Source organism: Panulirus ornatus, chromosome 19 (genome assembly GCF_036320965.1).
Source record: "Panulirus ornatus isolate Po-2019 chromosome 19, ASM3632096v1, whole genome shotgun sequence".
Taxonomy (NCBI): Eukaryota; Metazoa; Arthropoda; class Malacostraca; order Decapoda; family Palinuridae; genus Panulirus; species Panulirus ornatus.
In genome coordinates, this window is record NC_092242.1 from 57,594,538 (window position 1) to 57,617,273 (window position 22,736).

The window sequence follows — 22,736 nt, forward strand, 5'->3', positions numbered from 1 at the left end:
AAGTTAAAGTACCCTAGATCTTTCATTGATAAATCCCTTAAGTTAACAAAGAAATCATTTTATAGAATTGAGCTCAAACCTCCCATTGACACCAAGAATCTTTTAGTTCTCCCTTTTAATAATAATTTCACTTTGCTTCCCATATTGCTTAAATCCTTTAATGTAAATGTTGCCTTTAGCAACAATAATACTATAAAGAATATCTTAATCTGGAATTCACCAGAAATTCTCTTGGATGCATCTATAAAGTGCCTTGTGAAACTGTGATAAATTTTATGTTGGTCAAACTGGTAAGGATCTTTCTGTTAGACTTAAGCAGCATAAATATAGTATAAGAATGGGACAAGAATCAAATGCCTTGTTAAATCACGTTAAAAACTATGATCATTGTATTGACTGGAGTAATGCCAACGCAGTTATTAACTCTAACTCTATTACCAAGAGAAACATCAATGAATCTTCTATTATTAAATACACAAAGAATTATAATCTTGATATTAGTGACCTTCAATACAAATTAGATAACTTTATTGTTGATAAAATTTGTAAAATGATAAGTTTATGAACACTCGTATGTTTTGGACAATCACATGTTTACCAAATGGCGTCCTAGCTTCGTCTCTTCGATGTATATCAACTGACTTATATTTCTCTCTTGTGTCTCCCCTGATGATGTGATTATTACATGAAAGTTCATTTGGGAACTTATCGTATTTCATTTTCCCCGTGGACTCATAGGAATATCTTGATCTCATGCAAAATTGTGATCCTTTCCATACGCATGTATATATTCATGCTTGCTTGCCTTCATTCATTCCTTTTGCTACCCCATCACTATCCCTTGCTTCAGCACGGTAGTGCTAGGAAAACACACAGAAATGCAACATTCACATTCAGTCTCTAGATGTCATGTGTAATGCATGGAAACCACAGCTCCCCCTCCACATCCAGGCCCCACAGACCTTTCCATGGTTTACCCCAGATGCTTCACATGCCCTGGTTCAATCTGGAAACTGACAGCACATCGACCCCGGTATGCCACATTGTTCCATTTCACTCTATTCTTTGCACACGTCTCACCCTTCTGTATATTCAGGCCCTGATCAGTCATTATCTTTTTCGTTCCATCCTCCCACTTCCTATTTAGTCTCCTGCTTCTCCTTGTTCCCTCCACCTCATTCTCTCCATATATCCAAACCATTTCAACACACCCTCTTCTGCTCTCCCAACAACTCTCTTTTTATTTCCACACATCTCTGTCACCTTTACATTACTTACTCGATCAAACCACCTCTCACCACATATTGTCCTCAAACATTTGATTTCCAACATATCCACCCTCCTCCATACAACTCTATCTATAGCCCATGCCTCGCAACCAAATAACATTGTTGGAACTACTACTATTCATTCAAACATACCCATTTTTGCTCTCCTAGATAATGTTCTCTTCTTCCACACACTCTCCATTGCTCCCAGAACCTTTGCCCTTCCTCCACCCTGTGACTCATTTCCCCTTCCATGGTTCCATCCATTGCTAAGTCCACTTCCAGATATCCCTGAGGATAGGGAAAAAAAGAATACTTCCCATGTATTCCCTGCATGGCATAAAAGGTAACTATAGGGGAGGGAGTGGGGGCTGAAAATCCTCCCCTCCAGTTTTTACTTTAACAAAAGAAGGAACAGAGAATAGGGCCAAGTGAGGATTTTCCCCCTTCGGTTCAGTCCTCTGTTGCTAACTAGGGAAATGGCGAATATTTATAAAAAGATATATATTATATTTCATGTTTTATTGTACTTAATCACTGTTTCCCACATCAGTGAGGTAGTGCCAGGAAACAGACAAAGAATGGCCCATCCGCTCATATACACATGTACATAAATGCCCATACACACACACATACATACATATACATATCATCATGTACATGCACATACACAGACATATACATATGTACACATGTACACATTCATACTTGCTTGCCTTCATCGATTCCTGCCGCTCCCCCGCCACACAGCAAATAGCATTGATACCCCCCACTTCAGCAAGGTAGCACCAGGAACACAGACAAAAATGTCCACATTTGTTTACACCCAGTCTCTAACTGTCATGTGTAATGCACCGAAACCACAGCTCCCTCTCTACATCCAGGCCCTGCAGACCTTTCCATGGTTAACCCCAGACGCTCCAAATGCCCTGGTTCAGTCCATTGACAACATGTCGACCCCAGTATTCCTTGCATGCCTCTCACCCTCCTGTATGTTCAGTCCTTGATCCCTCAAAATCTTTTTCACTCCATCCTTCCACTTCCAATTTGGTCTCCTGCATCTCCTTGTTCCTTCCACCTCTGACACATATATCCTCTTTCTCAATCTCTCCCCGCTCATTCTCTCCATATGTCCAAACCATTTAACACATCCTTTTCTGCTCTCTCAACCAAACTCCTTTTATTTCCACATATTTCTCTTACCCTTTCATTACTTACTCAATCAAATCACCTCACACTACAAATTGTCCTCAAACATTTCATTTCCAACATGTCTACCCTCTTCCGTACAACCCTATCTATAGCCCATGCCTGGCAACCAAAAAACATTGTTCGAACTACTGTCCTTCACACATACCCATTTTTGCTCTCCACACATTCTTCATTGTTCCCAAAACCTTCTACCCCTCCCCCACCCTGTGACTCACTTCTGCTTTCATGGTTCCGCTTACTGCCGAGTCTGCTTCCAGATATCTAAAACACTTCACTTCCTCCAATTTTTCTCCATTCAGACTTACCTCCCAATTGATTTGCCTCTCAACCCTACTGAACTTAATAATGTTGCTCTTATTCACATTTACTCTGAGCTTTCTCCTTTCCCACACTTCTCCAAACTCAGTCACCATCCTCTGCAGTTTGTCACGAATTAGCCACTAGAGCTGTATTATCAGCGATCAACTGACTCATTTCCCCTCTCATCTGCAACAGACTGCATATTCGCCCTTTTTTCCAAAACTCTTTCATTTACCTCCCTAACCACCCCATCCATAAACAAATTAAACAACCATGGGGACATCACACACCCCTGCCGCAGACCGACCTTCTCTGGGAACCAATCACTCTCCTCTCTTCCTACTTGTATACATGCCTTATATCCTTGGGAAAAACTTTTCACTGCTTCAAGCAACTTAACTCCCATACCAAATACTCTTAAAACCCTCTACAAAGCATCTCTATCAACCCTGTCACGTGCCCTCTCCAGATCCATAAATGCTACATACAAATCCATTTGTTTTTCTAAGTATTTCTCATTTACATTCTTCAAAGCAAACACCTGATCCACACATCCTCTACCACTTCTAGAACCACACTGCTCTTCTCCATTCTGATGTTTTGTACATGCCTTCACCCTGTCAGTCAATCAATACCCTCCCATATAATTTCCCAAGAATACTCAACTAACTTATACCTCTGTAATTTGAACCCTCACCTTTATCCCCTTTGCCTTTGTACAATGGCACTATGCATGCATTCTGCCAATCCTCAGCCACTTCGTTATGGTCCATACATACAGTGAGTATCCTTACAAACCAATCTACAGCATGGTCACCCCCTTTCTTAAAAACTTCCACTGCAATACCATCCAAACCTACCACCTTGCCTGATTTTATTTTTCACAAAGCTTTCACTATTTCTCTGTTTACCAAACCATCCTCCCTGACCCCTCTCACTTTGCACACCACTCCAACCAAACACCCTATATCTGCTGCTCTGTCATTAAACACATTCAACAGTCCTTCAAAATACTCACTCCACTACCTGTTATCACCTCTCCACTTGCCCCCTTCACCGATGTTCCCATTTGTTCTCTTGTCTTACGCACGTTATTTACCTTCTTCCAAAACATCTTTTTGTTTTCCCTAAGATTTATTGATACTTTCTCACCCCAACTCTCATTTTCCCTCTTTTTCAACTCTTGCACCTTTCTCTTGACCCCTTGCCGCTTTCTTTTATACATCTGCCTGTCTTTTGCACTAGTTCCCTGCAAATATTGTCCAGACGCCTCTCTTTTCTCTTTCGCTAACAACCTTACTTCTTCATCCCACCACTCACTACCCTTTCTAATCTGCCCACCTCCCAACTTTCTCATGCCACTTGCATCTTTTGCACAAGCCATCACTGCTTCCCTAAGTACATCCCATTCCTCACCCACTCCCCTCATGTCGTTTGCTCTCACCTTTTTTTATATTAGAAGGATAAGTCAGAAGTATTAGTCTTTGATATTAATGACATAATTTTCTTTCTCTGTAATTGATTGCATATTTTAATTCCCAGGCATATGAGAATTACTCTTTTGAAGAACTTCGTTACATGTCGCCTGCTATACGTCGTCCATCAGAAAATATGCTTGTGCGAAGTAACAATGATGGCACATATTCATGCAACTGGACTCCTGGTGCCACTGGATGGTATTCTCTTCATGTTACTATAGATGGTTATCAACTAGAGGAGGTAAATGTTTAAAAGATTTATACTTATTTCTTATGGTTTATGATATGATTAATATACCAGTTTTTGATGAAACATGTTCATTCATAGCAGGAATATTCATGCAAAATATTCCCTATACACTTACTTTACTGTACATTTCCCTGCATTAAAAAGTTATAGATTAAATTGGATTTTGTCAAACCATTTGGTGAATAATGTTGTATATTACATATTCATACAAGTTAAGTGCATGTACGTATATGTCTGTGTATGTTTATGTATATGTTTATATGTTGATATATGTATGTATATGTCTGTGTATGGCTATTTATGTATATATATATATATATATATATATATATATATATATATATATATATATATATATATATATATATATATATCTTTCTTTTCTTTTAAACTATCCGCCATTTCCCGCATTAGCGAGGTAGCGTTAAGAACAGAGGACTGGGCCTTTGTGGAATGTCCTCACCTGGCCCCCCTCTGTTCCTTCTTTTGGAAAATTAAAAAAAAGAAAAAAAAAACGAGAGGGGAGGATTTCCAGCCTCCCGCTCCCTCCCCTTTCTTTTAGTCGCCTTCTACGACACACAGGGAATACGTGGGAAGTATTCTTTCTCCCCTATCCCCAGGGATAATATATATATATATATATTCAAAACACCCTCTTCTGCTCTCTCAACCACGCTCTTTTTATTTTCACACATCTCTCTTACCCTTACGTTACTTACTCGATCAAACCACCTCACACCACACATTGTCCTCAAACATCTCATTTCCAGCACATCCATCCTCCTGCGCACATCTCTATCCATAGCCCACGCCTCGCAACCATACAACATTGTTGGAACCACTATTCCCTCAAACATACCCATTTTTGCTTTCCGAGATAATGTTCTCGACTTCCACACATTTTTCAAGGCTCCCAAAATTTTCGCCCCCTCCCCCACCCTATGATCCACTTCCGCTTCCATGGTTCCATCCGCTGACAGATCCACTCCCAGATATCTAAAACACTTCACTTCCTCCAGTTTTTCTCCATTCAAACTCACCTCCCAATTGACTTGACCCTCACCCCTACTGTACCTAATAACCTTGCTCTTATTCACATTTACTCTCAACTTTCTTCTTCCACACACTTTACCAAACTCAGTCACCAGCTTCTGCAGTTTCTAATATATATATTTTTTATTATTCTGTTATACTTGGTCGCTATCTCCTGTGTTAGTGAGGTAACGCAAGGAAGAGATGAAAGAATGGCCCAACCCACCCACATACACACGTATATACATAAATGCCCACATAAGCGCATATACATACTGATACATTTCAACGCATACATACATATACATATACAAACATATACATATATGCACATGTACATATTCATACTTGCTGCCTTCCTCCATACCCATCGCCACCGCACCACACTTGAAACAGCACCCCTCTCCCCCCTCTGCATGCATGCGAGGTAGCGCTAGGAAAAGATAACAAAGGCCACGTTCATTCACACTCAGTCTCTAGCTGTCATATGCAATGCACAGAAACCACAGCTCCCTTTCCTCATCCAGGCCCTGTGAAACTTTCCATGGTTTACCCCAGATGCTTCACATGCCTTGGTTTGATCCATTGACAGCACATCGACCCTGGTATATCACATTGTTCCAGTTCACTCTGTTTCTTGCATTCCTTTTTACCCTCCATATATTTAGGCCCCAATTGCTCAAAATCTTTTTCCCTCCACCTCTAACACATATATCCTCTTTCTCAGTCTTTCCTCACTCATTCTCTACATGTGACCAAACCATTTCAACACACCCTCTTCTGCTCTCTCAACCACTCTTTTTATTACCACACATCTCTCTTACCCTTTCATTACTCACTCGATCAAACCACCTCACACCACATATTGTCCTCAAACATCTCATTTCCAACACATCCACCCTCCTCCGCACAGCCCTATCTATAGCCCATGCCTCGCAACCATATAACATTGTTGGAACCTCTATTCCTTCAAACATACCCATTTTTGCTCTCCGAGATAATGTTCTTGTCTTCCACACATTCTTCAACGCTCCTATACCTTCACCCCCTCCCCTACCCTGTGACTCACTTCTGCTTCTATGATTCCATCTGCTGCTAAGTCTTTTTTTTTTTTTTTTGATATTATACTTTGTCGCTAGGTAGCGCAAGGAAACAGACGAAAGAATGGCCCAACCTACCCACATACACATATATATACATAAATGCCCACACACGCACATATACATACTTATACATTTCAATGTATACATACATATACATACACAGACATATATAAACATGCACATATTCATACATGCTGCCTTCATCCATTCCCGCTGCCACCCTGCCACACATGAAATGGCACCCCCCTCCCCATGCATGCATGCAAGGTAGCCCTAGAAAATGACAACAAGGCCACATTAGTTCACATTTAGTCTCTAGCTGTCTTGTGTAGTGCACCAAAACCACAGCTCTCTTTCCACATCCTGGCCCCACAAAATTTTCCATGGTTTACCCTAGACACTTCACATACCCTGGTTCAGTCCATTGACAGCAAATCGACCCTGGTATACCACATTGTTCCAATGCACTCTATTCCTTCCACGCCTTTCACTCTCCTGTATGTTCAGGCCCTGATCGCTCAAAATCTTTTTCGCTCCATCCTTCCATCTCCAGTTTGGTCTCCCACTTTTCCTCATTCCCTCCACCTCTGACACATATAAACTCTTTGTCAATCTTTCCTCACTCATTCTCTCCATGTGACCAAACCATTTCAATATACTGTCTGCTCTCTCAACCACACTCTTTTTATTACCATACATCTCTCTTACCCTTTCATCACTTGTTTGATCAAACCACCTCACACCACATATTGTCCTCAAACATCTCATTTCCAACACATCCACCCTCCTCTGCACAACCTTATCTGTAGCCCATGCCTCACAACCATATAACATTGTTGGAACCACTGTTCCATCAAACATACCCATTTCTACTCTCCGAGATAATGTTCTCGCCTTCCACACATTCTTCAGTGCTCCCAGAACCTTCACCCCCTCCCCCACCTTGTGACTCGCTTCTGCTTCCATGGTTCCATCTGCTGCCAAATCCACTCCCAGATATCTAAAACACTTCACTTCCTCCAGTTTTTCTCCATTCAAACTCACCCTTCAATTTACTTGTCCCCCAACCGTACTGAACCTAAAACCCTTGCTCTTATTCACATTTACTCTCAGCTTTCTTCTTTCACACACTTTACCCAACTAAGTCACCAACTTCTGCAGTTTCTCACCTGAATCAGCCACCAGCACTGTTTCAGTAGTGAATGACAACTGACTCACTTTCCAAGCCCTCTCATCTACAACAGACTGCAAACTTGCCCATCTCTCAAATACTCTTGCATTCACCTCCCTAGCACCCCCCCACTTTCATCTCTTCCTATCCGTGCACATACCTTAGATCCTCGATAAAAACTTTGCTCTCACCATTTTACATTCTGCACTCAATCTCTCCTGGTACTTCCTCACTTCATCTCTTTCCTAGCACTACCTCACTGACATGGGAAATGGCAATCAAGCATATTAGATAAATGAAATACATATACACATCAACAGATACACTTATTATTGATTTTGACTTCATGAGTAAACTTTATGGAGGGAGCTAACAAGTTTAACTTATGCACAAAGTCCTCATTGGGTAGATTATTAGGCCGAAAACAAAGTATGTCGCCCACATATCGAAGCCAAACTATATTTTATTCCTCATCTCTGTAGGTGTCATCCTGAGTACTTGAAATTTAAAAGCATCTTTTTTGCTGTGAATGTTTTGAAATGCAGAAATGAATTTCGTAACAAAACTGGTGATTTTTATAGCTTCAGACTTTTATCTGTGAAATGTTTTTATGGTATTTCTTAATCTGCAGACATATAAAATGGAAGTAAAGGAGCCTCCCCAAGGTGTAACCCCACCAGTCCAGAGTACTGTTCGAAGATCTTCACAGCAACCCTCTCGTTTACGTAAATTTGTGCTCCAGAACAGTGCTGGCTTACGGATACGCACTCACCCATCCCTTCAGAGTGAACAGATTGGGGTAGTTCATGTTAATGGTACCATTGCTTTTGTAGATGAGGTATGTATTGCACTTATTCATAATTATAAGAAATTTTGAAAATTTTGTTATGATGTACACTTGATATGTAGTTGTCAATGGACTCTCAAGTAAATGAATATATCAAGAAATTGAGTGTGATGGAAATGTTATGAAAAATGCATTTCATCATATTAAGCCATATTACTGAGATTTTTATACCTCTAGCCTTCATTTTTAACTTTTGGTAAATGGAGACAAAAAATATATAAAAAGGTTTCTGGATGATGTGCATGTAGAGGATGATAAAGGTGAAAATACTCTGACAAATGTAAATGTGGTTTTTATATTACTCTTACAGCATGGCAAAGAAATGTAGCAACCTACAACAAAAATTACTAAACACTTTGATATCATAGTTAAGGTGCCTTATCAGTTGGCCTTTATTGTACTTGGAAGCAATTACTTGGGGAAAAAGAATGTTATTTGTCCAGGTGGTGATTCTTTACTCTGGCCACATTCACATACAAACCTTATCTGGTGCTTGTCAACAAGCAACAGGAATATTGACATATCTGTAGGTTGCTTTTGTATGGTCTTAAGCACCAAGAAGATGCAAAAGATGGTTGAACATAGAAACATCTGGTGTAGATTTTTCATTTGCAGCAATATTTTGGGTGTAATAAATTTTGAGTATGGATCATGGTATTTAAGGGAGAATGTAAAGGTCACCATTACCAGAAATGTTTATTTTGGATCAAGGTGGTCTTAACTAGGACAATCCTTATTTCTGGGAGGGGTGTCTCTCCCATAAGGGGCATAATGAGTAATAAAGAAAAAATTTCAAGTGCATCACTTGTTTTATCATATGTGACAACCACCCATGTCTGTTTCCTTTAGTCTTTATGAGAACATCAATTTGATAATGTTTGCTGTGTATGACACAATCATGTTGGAAAGGATCTCAATTTTGCACGTGATCAAGTATATTCCTATGAGTCCACAGGGAAAATGAAACATGATAAGTTCCCAAGTGCACTTTCGTGTAATAATCACATCATCAGGGGAGACACAAGATAGAAATATAACAGTCAGTTGATATACAACGAAGAGACGAAGCTAGGAAGCCATTTGGTAAACATGCATGTTTACCAAATGGCATCTCAGCTATGTCTCTTCGTTGTATATCAACTGACTGTTATATTTCTCTCTTGTGTCTCCCCTGATGATGTGATTATTACACGAAAGTGCACTTGGGAACTTATTGTGTTTCATTTTCCCTGTGGACTCATAGGAATAATACAATCATATTAACAGTAACAGTAACAGATTGGGGAAGAGCAGTGTGGTTTCAGAAGTGGTAGAGGATGTGTGGATCAGGTGTTTGCTTTGAAGAATGTATGTGAGAAATACTTAGAAAAGCAAATGGATTTGTATGTAGCATTTATGGATCTGGAGAAGGCATATGATAGAGTTGATAGAGATGCTCTGTGGAAGGTATTAAGAATATATGGTGTGGGAGGAAAGTTGTTAGAAGCAGTGAAAAGTTTTTATCGAGGATGTAAGGCATGTGTACGTGTAGGAAGAGAGGAAAGTGATTGGTTCTCAGTGAATGTAGGTTTGCGGCAGAGGTGTGTGATGTCTCCATGGTTGTTTAATTTGTTTATGGATGGGGTTGTTAGGGAGGTAAATGCAAGAGTTTTGGAAAGAGGGGCAAGTATGAGGTCTGTTGGGGATGAGAGAGCTTGGGAAGTGAGTCAGTTGTTGTTCGCTGATGATACAGCGCTGGTGGCTGATTCATGTGAGAAACTGCAGAAGCTGGTGACTGAGTTTTGAAAAGTGTGTGGAAGAAGAAAGTTAAGAGTAAATGTGAATAAGAGTAAGGTTATTAGGTACAGTAGGGTTGAGGGTCAAGTCAATTGGGAGGTGAGTTTGAATGGAGAAAAACTGGAGGAAGTGAAGTGTTTTAGATATCTGGGAGTGGATCTGGCAGCGGATGGAACCATGGAAGCGGAAGTGGATCATAGGGTGGGGGAGGGGGCGAAAATCCTGGGGGCCTTGAAAAATGTGTGGAAGTCGAGAACATTATCTCGGAAAGCAAAAATGGGTATGTTTGAAGGAATAGTGGTTCCAACAATGTTGTATGGTTGCGAGGCGTGGGCTATGGATAGAGTTGTGCGCAGGAGGATGGATGTGCTGGAAATGAGATGTTTGAGGACATTGTGTGGTGTGAGGTGGTTTGATCGAGTGAGTAACGTAAGGGTAAGAGAGATGTGTGGAAATAAAAAGAGCGTGGTTGAGAGAGCAGAAGAGGGTGTTTTGAAGTGGTTTGGGCACATGGAGAGGATGAGTGAGGAAAGATTGACCAAGAGGATATATGTGTCGGAGGTGGAGGGAACGAGGAGAAGAGGGAGACCAAATTGGAGGTGGAAAGATGGAGTGAGAAAGATTTTGTGTGATCGGGGCCTGAACATGCAGGAGGGTGAAAGGAGGGCAAGGAATAGAGTGAATTGGAGCGATGTGGTATACCGGGGTTGACGTGCTGTCAGTGGATTGAATCAGGGCATGTGAAGCGTCTGGGGTAAACCATGGAAAGCTGTGTAGGTATGTATATTTGCGTGTGTGGACGTATGTATATACATGTGTATGGGGGGGGGGTTGGGCCATTTCTTTCGTCTGTTTCCTTGCGCTACCTCGCAAACGCGGGAGACAGCGACAAAGTATAATAAAAAAAAAAATTAACAGTTACACAGAGAAATTCCAACTGCAACAGACCTTTATCTCATTTTGAGGCTTTTTGTGATAACGGAAGATATCAGAAACTCACAGAATAGTGTGGTAAAAGTTAAAGGCATACAAGTAATTCAAAGTAAATATTCTGCAAATTGTCATTTTGACTCAAGAGGTACAAATAATGAAAGTTGTGGACTTGAAGCAAAGTATTTATCAAGTACATTCTTTAACATATTTGTAGTACTGCTTTCAAATAATCTGATTGACAAATCGATCTGTATGTTAACAGTCCTGTTAAAGAAAAAAGGGCTTCACCTCACTCGAGGTAAGAAGTTTGCTTACAAGTTTGTATCCATTACTACAAAAATATTATACAAATCAAGTTGTAAGTAACCTGATAGATCAAGATTATCAAGGCCTTCAGTTATTTTGAATATTACTTGTATTAAACTCTTACCCTTCTCTTTTCTAAGATAAATAGATTAAAGTTGTTTAACCTGATCTAGCAGGATTTGTTTCTCAGTCCATGAATCAACTTGTAGTATGATGCTGTACTCTTACTATTCTGTATATGTCTGTTTTTAGGTTGGGTGATCAAAACTGAACACAGTGTTTAAGATGTAGATAAACCAATGAATTGTAAAGAGTAAGGGTGATTTCTCTCGACTTAAATTTGAAGGTTCTGTCTATGAAACCAAGAATTTTGTTCATTGTTTTCACTGCTTCTGTACACTGCTTACTTGGTTTTAGGTCACTAGAGAATATTACACCTAAGTCTGTTTCCTTGTTTACCTTGTACAGTACAACAGAATTCATACTGTAGCTTACCTTTTCGTTTTTGCTACCGGTATTTAAAACTTTTCATGTATCGATATTGAGATTCATTTGCCACTTATGAACCCAGTTCATCAATTTATCTGTGTCAGCTTGAAGCTGTAGGCATTCAGGTTCACTTGTAGATTTGTTTCCCAGCTTTGTATCCTCATCAGATTTTAATGTATTACAATGCAGTACATTAACAATATCATTTATGCTTGAGAAATGGAGTTTGTCCCAAGACTGATCCTTATGGTACACCATTTTTATGTCTAATTGTACTCAGGCTTTACCATTGATCACTACTCTTTGTGCACAGCCAATTAACCAATTTTCTATCCACTTAAGTGCAACCCTATCAGTGCCATGTACCTTAATTTTTGTCATTAATCTTTGAAAATCTAGATAGATAACATCAACTGCTTTACTTTTATTGTATACGTTGATCAAATCATAATAGATCAAGTGTATTTGTCAGACATGAGCAGTGTTGTTGAAAACCATACCAAAAATCGTTTATTAAGTGGTGGTCCTCTAAATGGGCATATTCAAAGTTAAACAGAGAACAAATTGAAAATGAATGACTAAAAGTTGCTTAGGTTAATTTTCCATAGCTTGGCTGTATGTAATTGATAACAGGCTTATGCCTAAACTGATTAGCTGGTCTAAATTTGCTTCCCTTATTTATGGTTCCTTATTTGCGTGGTTAATACAGCACTCAGGAGTAGTAGAAGGTGTGCATATCACATTTTTGCTTAGAAGAATGTGTTTGAGAAATACTTGAGAAAGGGAGGGACTGAGAAGTACTTTGAGAAAGGGAGGGACTTGTATGTGACATTTATGGATCTGGAGGAAACATATTATTGGGTTGATTGAGTGGCAGTGAGGAGTTTTTATTAAGTGAGTAATGCATATGGAGCAGTCTGAGGAAACCATGAAGAGTCTGTAGGTCCTGGTTGTGCATTATACATAATAGCTAGAGAGTGGATATGAGCAAATGAGGCCATTTCTGAGTCTGTTTGTGGCAGACACATATGAAAATGAAATGTTTGCCATAGTACATAGACCATTATTTTAGATAAATGTGACAAAACTCCACACAATGATTTGACCTACATGGTCCTCTCACCCTTTCTGTTATTCTAAGTGCTTGTGCTGTGGTGGTAGAAGACTTCACAGGTTAATCCCTAGGTAATCTGTACATTTTATAGTTGTATTTGAGAGATGTTTAATTCATGGGCCCCTCCTTAAACTATTCCCTCCCCTTACCTGTACAGCTAGGCCTGCAGAGCTGTAGACCAACCAGATTTTGGCCATGAATAATACTGCTCTTTGTTGTTGTCCTGGCAGGTTGGCTTGCTATGTAAGTGTGTGAGTGTGCTTTCAGGTGTATGTTCAAGCTTCTCAGGAATATGTATTGTAAAATCATGTGCTTTTATGCATTTTTTCCTTTTTAGGTGCACAATAGTGATGGAGTATGGCTACGACTAAGCCCAGAAAGTATACGCCAATACTGTGCCAATGGTTATTCTGAAGCTTGGTGTCTTCAGTACAACCAACACTTGGGGAAGACTCTGCTGGTTCCACTAGACCATCCCAAAACCATCTTAGATCAGGTACTTTGCACCTGTTATATGCTGTAAACCTTTGCTTTGATTTCATCTATGTGTCTTTACTAAAATGCAGTAGTCATGATATGATACCATGGGCATCTGAATTACTCCCATTTTTTCATCATAAGACATGTTGTGGTTTAAGTTGTATGGGAGAGTGATGATTAGGAGGTTGAAGGCATGTACAAAGCATCAAAGTGGGGAGGAACAATGTAGTTCCAGGAGTGATAGAGTGTGTGTGGATTAGAAGCTTTGCTTTAAAGTATGTGCTTGAGAAATATGTAGAAAACAGAAGGATTTGTGTGTGGTATGTATGGATTTGGAGGGAGCATATGATAGGGTTGATAGAGATGCCTTGCGGAAGGTTTTAGAAATATGTGATGTGGAAGGAAAACTACTAAAAGCAGTGAGAGGCTTTTAACGAGAATGTTAGGCATGTATGGAAGTAGGTAGAGACGAGGATAAGTGGTTCCATATGTTGGTGGGTCTGTGGTAGTGGTGTGTTGTGACTGTGGCTGTTTAATTTGTTTATGGCTTTAGTTTTAGTTTTTAATTTTCCAAAAGAAGGAACAGAGAAGGGGGCTAAGTGAGGATATTCCCTCAAAGGCTCAGTCCTCTGTTCTTAACGTTACCTTGCTAATGCAGGAAATGGCAAATAGTATGAAAAAGAAATAGCAGGCATGTATCAAAAAGAATTGAAGAAATAAAAGTTTTGGGAAAGTGTTAAACAATCTGTAAGTTAATGGACACTAATCATTGGTGATGTGTGGAGAGGAAGACTTTGTGGGTCAAATTTTTACATTATATGGTTCAGTTGGAAAAAGTATGAGAATCTTTAAATGTTGAGATATAAAATATTTAAATCTTTTGATGTTTAAGTGACAAGTGAGGTCTTTGTCACATTTAGCTTTCTTATATTTCATTGTTACACATAGTAGATGCATTCTCTTACATTTCTTACTGATTTCATTCATATAGCTGAGCAAAGCAAAAAGCAATTGAAGCACTAAGTTAACACCACAGTGGCTGTGGTGGTTCTGAGGGCCATGGCAGGCCTGGTTTAGAATGCCTGTTGGGCCTTCTGTAGGCTAGGAATCTTAATGTATATAGATTAATGAACTTATTAAAGGAGGCCAGAATGTTTTCTTCTTTTTAGGCAGTTTTAAGTTTTAGGTATCTTTTTCTTGCTAAAAGGAACTGAATAATTATTAGGTTCTAGCACTTAGCAGATTTGAAATAGTCCATTCTCATCCAATTGAGTGATATTCATGTAAGTGAGGCAGAAAGAAAAGACAGCAACCTTGGCTATAGAGGAGAATTGGCAGCCTCTGCAGAACTGGCATATTGTGTTCCCATCACTGTCCTTTCTTGATACCCATGGAGTAGTACCTCCCTGGTTGGTGGATGCGTCTTTTACTAACCACTAAATTGCTCAAACGTATGTGTTAGCTTTGATGAAACTTTTTCATATATGATGTTTGTTTTGGCCTTGAAATAGGAAAAAGAATAACCCCAGGCTATTTCTTTTTAAATTCAGAACTGTTCTATTAGGAAAACTCATTTTTCAGGTGATAACTGATACTATCAGCCGACGTCGTGATGGAAGTCCTCGTCGTGAAAATTCATCAGGTGTTGATGGCGCTGAGTGTGTTAGTGGAGGTGCAGGAATGTACACTGTTGTGAAATGTGGAGCTTCAGGACATAATATTCGCAGTCAGCCAAGCCTTAAAGCACCACCAGTTGGAATGCTCGTCCTTGGAAATGTTATTACAGCAGATTCTGATGCTAAAAACACAGATGGTATGTTTTATATTTCACCTGTTGTCTTGATGAACTATAAACTGTAATGGGTGTAGCTGAAATTTTTTATGCAGAAATCAGTTGTAAATCTTTAGTAGTAGTACATTTTGACTTCTTTACAACTCTTATTATAAAGTATGTATTGTCATAAGTTGTTGTTACTAAGATGAGAAACCCAGATTGCATCGATAGTTGTAAGATATTTCATTGCTGATTAAAACTACCACCAGGTAAAGGTCGAATTAGCAGAAAGTCTTTTGAATATTGGGTATCATCACACAGATATTCCAGTTCATGAACACCCTATATTTCTTATTTATAGCATATTTATTTATTATGTCATGCATTTGACAGATGAAATTACTCACTCATGATGATAGGTGTAGATCTGTAATAAAAGTTTTGATTTTCATTTTTCATAATGCACTCCAGTTTTCTATGGAAAAAGAAAAACATATTGTATTCTCTCCTCTCTGGTTTGTCCCATGAACTTGAGATGTATTCCTCAGAAATATGCAGGTCAGGAGCCTGCCAACCCTCATGATTCCAGTAAGGAGGCACCAGCCCTTGGTAACCACTTATGAATCACTCTAGGATGATTATAGCAGCTTGCTTGTTGTTCAGAATTGCTTCGACCAATTACCACTCGCCATTGGTTGACTGTCTTCAACCCATTCCCTTCCGTCTGCTTAGAGTGCATAATTTCTGGGATCATGTGTGATCTGAAGTGCTGCTTGCTGCTGCTGCTGCTGGTAGCTAATCTTTTAATGAATCAGTATCCTTTTCTTTCATTTTATTTATCATTCACTTATTTTAATTGTATACTGGTATATAGTGCATATATTCATACATAAGGTATTATGTGTGTTATAATTAGATTTTATTGTTTTTCAAGTGTGATCACCTCTTTTCATGTTATCTATCTGTCTACAACTCTGATGCCTGTTCCTTTCTGGAACACCCTCAAGAGGGTGGCCAAGGCAATAGAGTCTCCATAACTAGTGAACTCCTTTGCTGCTTCTTAGCCTTTAGTGCCTCACTCTTAACAGGCCTCTGGCAAAGGGCAGGTCTAGGTCAGTGTTTGGAGAGGCTCTTACCTAATGTTCCTACTGACTGCTTTTACCTAATGCTCCTACCTACTACTTCTATCTTGTGCTCCTACCATTTTCCAAAAGGTAGGGCTAGCACACAGCGCTCACCCAAGGTAAATCTAAATTATGATGAATGAGCTGGGTGACTTAAGCATTGTCAAGTGGTATGTGTGACAAGGAGAGATTCTGTGGTTGTGGACAGAATGCTAGTCATCCACATGTGGGTGAGGCAGAAAGGAAAGACAGATACCTAGGTCAGAGTGCAACTTGACAACTTCCTGGTCATTGGTTGCCTGCCAACTGCTACCTGCTCCTCTTTACATGCATGTATATTTATTCCTTTCTGGAAACTCTTGCCTTTCTGTATTTTAGTTTCTAAAAGATGGAACAGAAGGAGCCAAGTGAGGAGTGCTCATCCTTTTCTTACATATTCATTTGTTTATTTTTTCCTCTATTTCTAGAAACCCTCCCCTTCTTGTATTTCAGTTTCTAAAACATGAACAGAAAAAGTTGTTTGAGAGGACACTGTGGTAAAACTTAATGGAATAAAGAAAATAATGAGGTGATGCATGGGAGATTTGCTATGGCAGGGAATGCAAAGTGAATAAATTGTGAAGTGGTAGAGTGGGTGAAATGTAGTACTTTAAGATGGTTTGGGCATATGGAAAGAATTTAATATAGGGAATTTACAAGGAGAATGTACAATAGTGTGATTGAAGGTATATATGTGAGAGGAAGACCACCCGTGATGTAGGGGAATAGAGTGGAAGAATACTAGACAGAGATGAATAGGTAAGACTGCTTAGAATTGGGTATATGAGGCAAGCATTTAAGGACAGGGATAAGTGGACTCTTTTGCTGTGGCCAGCCCCTTGATGGGAGTTCCCAGAGGAAATGGATGTCAGAAAAAGGAGCCAGTTGAAGAGTGCTCATCCTTCTTGAAAGCATAGGTGGAAGTTAAGGAGGAAGAATGGTTTGGGAATGTTTTAGGATTGAACTATGGGGTTGGTTTCAGGGTGAGAGCTAAAGATTGGGTAGAACCACTGCTGAAGCAGAGTTATAGGAATGTGAGAGAGTGTATGGAAGTGAGCACCAGACTGATGTGGGTAAAAATGAAGGTGAATTATGAAAGACTGGTGATTATTAATGCTTATGCTCTTATCCATGAGAAGGATAATGAAGAGAGGTGAGGATATGTATATTTGTCAGAAGTGGAGGGGACAAGGAGAAGGGGAAGACAAGATTGGAGATGGGAAGATGGAGTGAATATGATTTTGAGTGCTTGGGGCCTGAACTTAGTGAAGGATGAAAGGTGTGCATGGGATAGAGTAAATTAGAGCAGTGTGGTATACAGGGAGTGAAGTATTGTCAGTAAATTGAACCAGAGTATATGAAGCATCAGGGGAAATCTTGGAAAGGTATGTGTGGCCTATTTGTGGATCAGGGGCTGTGGTTTTGAAGCATAAAACATGAAAGCTAGAGAATGGATGTGAGATAATGAGGCTTCTTCTTTGTCTTTGCCTGGTGCTACCTCACTAACATAGGTAACAGCAAACAAGTATGAAAGAAAAGAAAATTTGGCAAGATATTAAAGCAATAAAATGAATTTTATGGAAAGTTTGATAGAGTTCACTGTGAGTGATAATGGAAAGACAAAAAACTAAATAGGACATATATTGTGAGAAAGTATAGCAAGATGATTGGAAGGCCAGAAAGGTTTCCAGGAGATGTTACCAGCAATTGGGCTCAACATTCTGGGGATGGCCAAACAAGATGGGTCCAGCAGTGTAGGGAGTGGAGTTGGTTGAGTCACATGGTGAGAATTATCTTCAGATGATTTCGTGAAGCTGGAACAACAGTGAGTGGAGAAAGAGGCTAAGTTGCTTGTGTCACATGGTGAGAATTATCTTCAGATGATTTCATACAACTGAGAAAGAGGCTCCTTCTGTTGAAACGCCACCCACTCATTCATTCATAAAGATTATGAATGCCCTCTGTTTAAAGAAGGCGATGGCAATTTTCATGAAGATGATCCAAATAGAATATGAGGCTCTCCAAATAACAGGATACTTACTTGCTACATGGAACTGTATCAGAAGAAGTAAAAAGCTGTCCAGTATTTTTTATGTTAAGAAAAGAGCCAAAATGAGGAAACATACGGTCCTTTTGCTTTCTTTGGTAACTCCAACACTCACCACCCAACCAGGCCCCTACCGTTCTTTCATAGCTTATCAAGCATCTATAGTAAGAGTTATTTGTTTAATATTATGTTTTTGTATATTTGAAATTATATTTTACCTTACAGTGAGATTATTTTTGGTACTTACTTAATATACACTGGGAGAGGTTTTGACTTCAAGCTAGGCCTAGGTACATGACATGCATTTACACCATTGCACCTGTGGTTATGTAATTTAATTTAGAGTAGTATTACTTTGCATTGCTCTTTCAGGAATGCATTTCTGACATTAAGCAAGGACTACTCATACATGAAGGTCTAAAGATAGTTTAACTAATAGTTGTTTACCCATTATTCCCTGTTCCTCTGAGAAACGGTACCATTTTGTTTGATAATCCTTTCAGCCTTTGCTGAAAGAGTTTGAAGATTTTCTTATAACCATATTGATATGCTTAGAGTTTTTCTTTATCTTTGTAACCAGAGTTAAGCAAGTAACTTTAGCTTCAGAGATTAGTGCTTTTTGCTTTAATGCTTCTAGTTTTGTATGGAACAGATCTTTGAGATTCATTTTCTTCTTTTGAGCTTAGATAGAAGTTTTTAAAGATCTGTAGTATTTTATGGTTGTTTTTTAAGAGGATCTGATATGGCAGCCATTTCTGAGTGAAAGTGCTTCTTCTAGATGTGGGATTCGGAAGAAGTTGATGAAGCTCATTTGTTCTTTAGACTTAGAATATTTTGTAATGAAAGTTTATTGTGTGAGTTAGTTTTTTGAAACCCAAAGTTTCTTGCTAAATAAGATTTTTGGCTTTCTAGAAATTATTAATGATATTTGTTTGGTCATTTGGGCTTCTTAATCAGCAAGAAACAGTCATACTGGATCCTAAACTTGTTACTCTTTCCACAGCTAGGGCTGACAGTTAGAGCCCATCTTGTGCGATAATTGGCTACGGCTTTGACTTTCCGTGGGAATCTGTTATTGTTGAGATTTTTAGATAGTTTTTGGCACTTGACGTTACACTTATTGAATGATACCTGTACTTAGATTTCATTAACTTGTTTTTGTGGATCTGTTTATGCTACCTTCATTAGTTTATAATTCAGGGTGAAGGCAGTGTCACCAAGGTAGGGTTCATAACGTTCTTTATGGTTTTTTTTTTTTTTTTTTTTTTTTTTTTTTTTTCCTTAGGGTTACAGTAAGGCCCCTCCTCCTTTATATGGTAAAATTCTCAGATGCTCTTGGGCTCTTTGTTTGTAACAAATGTAGGTTTTTAGGATTAGAAATTTATTTTTCCATTTCTTCATCCTCATAGTTTTTGAGTTATGACTTAAAAGGCCCAAGGCCCATAGTCCAGTATTGGATAATTATTGATGGGATTTGCTGGCTGCTTGACTCCTTGCTTCACCATGAAATCATAGACTTTAGGCAGTTTTGTCTATTGCAGTTGTTGGATCACTTTGGATGAGCATCAGCCAGTCTCATAGGTACTGTCTTAGTTTGAAAGGGTAAATTCTTATGGTTATACACCATTTTGGAGAGTGAAACTGTTTAAATCTTAATTTTTAGAGTGAAACTGTTCATATCTCCCCACCAATAGATACACACTAATTTTTGGAGTGAAACTGATTAAATCAGCCTACCAATGGATGCACACTAATTTTTGGAATGGAATTGTTTAAATCTCTTCCAAACAAGTGCTTTCACTGTTGATACCTTTTTCATACTTTTCAAACTAAATGCTTTGAGTGCTTCAGGTATTGCTGTGTAGCATTCAGGTGTGAAAAGTAGGTAAAGAGATGCTTCACAGTGTGCTTCACAGTACTGAGTATTGGGAGAAGAAATTACAGATATAAATCAATTATTTTACATAGAATTTTGACATTATGGTTTGTTCATATCTTATATTTCCTCCACATTTTCAGAGAGTTGGTGTGTAGATAACCTTCTTCCAGAATTTTGATTTTTACTAACCATTTCTGTTCCTTTCAGTGATGAATAGTTAACAGCAGTGTTTTAAGTATTTGCTTTAAAAATATGTATATTAGGTGTTACATAGCAGATATGTGTTATTATTTAATTACATAAGATAAGTCAATTGGGAGGTAAGTTTGAATGGAGAAAAACTGGAGGAAGTGAAGTGTTTTAGATATCTGGGAGTGGATCTGTCAGCGGATGGAACCATGGAAGCGGAAGTGGATCATAGGGTGGGGGAGGGGGCGAAAATTTTGGGAGCCTTGAAAAATGTGTGGAAGTCGAGAACATTATCTCGGAAAGCAAAAATGGGTATGTTTGAAGGAATAGTGGTTCCAACAATGTTGTATGGTTGCGAGGCGTGGGCTATGGATAGAGTTGTGCGCAGGAGGATGGATGTGCTGGAAATGAGATGTTTGAGGACAATGTGTGGTGTGAGGTGGTTTGATCGAGTAAGTAACGTAAGGGTAAGAGAGATGTGTGGAAATAAAAAGAGCGTGGTTGAGAGAGCAGAAGAGGGTGTTTTGAAATGGTTTGGGCACATGGAGAGAATGAGTGAGGAAAGATTGACCAAGAGGATATATGTGTCGGAGGTGGAGGGAACGAGGAGAAGAGGGAGACCAAATTGGAGGTGGAAAGATGGAGTGAAAAAGATTTTGTGTGATCGGGGCCTGAACATGCAGGAGGGTGTAAGGAGGGCAAGGAATAGAGTGAATTGGAGCGATGTGGTATACAGGGGTTGACGTGCTGTCAGTGGAGTGAATCAAGGCATGTGAGGCGTCTGGGGTGGACCATGGAAAGCTGTGTAGGTATGTATACACGTGTGTGGACATGTGTATGTACATGTGTATGGGGGGGGGGGTTGGGCCATTTCTTTCGTCTGTTTCCTTGCGCTACCTCGCAGACGCGGGAGACAGCGACAAAGTATAAAAAAAAAAAAAAAAAAGATATATTTGTAATGCCAGTATATGAAGACAAGGGGGACAGAAGTAAATGTTTGAATTACAGTGGTATGATTCAGTTCATTATACTTGGTAAGGTGTATTGGAGGATGGTGGTATGCAAAGAGTACCTGACTGGTGAAGAGCATTGTAACTTCAGGAAGGCAGAGAACATTTATGGACCAGTTGTTTGATTTGAAAATGTGTTGTGAGAAATACTTAGAGGAAGACAGGGATTTGTATGTAGCATCGTTGGACCTGGCAAAAGTCTATGATAAAGTTGACAGATAGGCCACATGGAAGGAAAATCACTAAGTACAGTAATAAGTTTTTATCAGGAGAGTAAGGTGTGCATGTGAGTAGGAGGAGAAGAAGGTGAGTAATCCAAGCTGAATATGCATCAAGGATTTGTCATATTAATCATTTGATTGGTAGAGTAGTAAGGGAAGAGAGTGTGAAGGTCTGAGAGAGAGGGATGGGTTTTCAGTATGCTGGGAGTTGGGGGCTTGGGAGGTGAGTCAGTTGGTGCTTGTAGATGACACAGCTCTGTACACAGATTTATATTTTATTCAGGTTTGGATGGTATTGCAGTGGAATTTATTAAAAAAAGGGGGTGACTGTATTGTTGACTGGTTGGTAAGGTTATTTAATGTATGTATGACTCATGGTGAGGTGCCTGAGGATTGGCGGAATGCGTGCATAGTGCCATTGTACAAAGGCAAAGGGGATAAGAGTGAGTGCTCAAATTATAGAGGTATAAGTTTGTTGAGTATTCCTGGTAAATTGTATGGGAGGGTATTGATTGAGAGGGTGAAGGCATGTACAGAGCATCAGATTGGGGAAGAGCAGTGTGGTTTCAGAAGTGGTAGAGGATGTGTGGATCAGGTGTTTGCTTTGAAGAATGTATGTGAGAAATACTTAGAAAAGCAAATGGATTTGTATGTAGCATTTATGGATCTGGAGAAGGCATATGATAGAGTTGAT

At 39.3% G+C, this 22,736-nt stretch overlaps 1 protein-coding gene across 3 annotated transcripts in view; it reads left to right on the top strand.

Annotated features, from left to right (window-relative positions):
- The window catches only part of hiw (MYC binding protein highwire), a 443,394-nt gene that overhangs the window by 243,796 nt on the left and 176,862 nt on the right, over positions 1-22,736 (top strand). For all 3 annotated transcript variants that reach the window (XM_071673952.1, XM_071673951.1, XM_071673953.1), the window contains exons 45-48: positions 4,323-4,499; positions 8,446-8,652; positions 13,617-13,775; positions 15,341-15,572. In XM_071673952.1, coding sequence (XP_071530053.1) covers positions 4,323-4,499; positions 8,446-8,652; positions 13,617-13,775; positions 15,341-15,572 — 775 coding nt within the window. The remainder of the gene's footprint in view (positions 1-4,322; positions 4,500-8,445; positions 8,653-13,616; positions 13,776-15,340; positions 15,573-22,736) is intronic.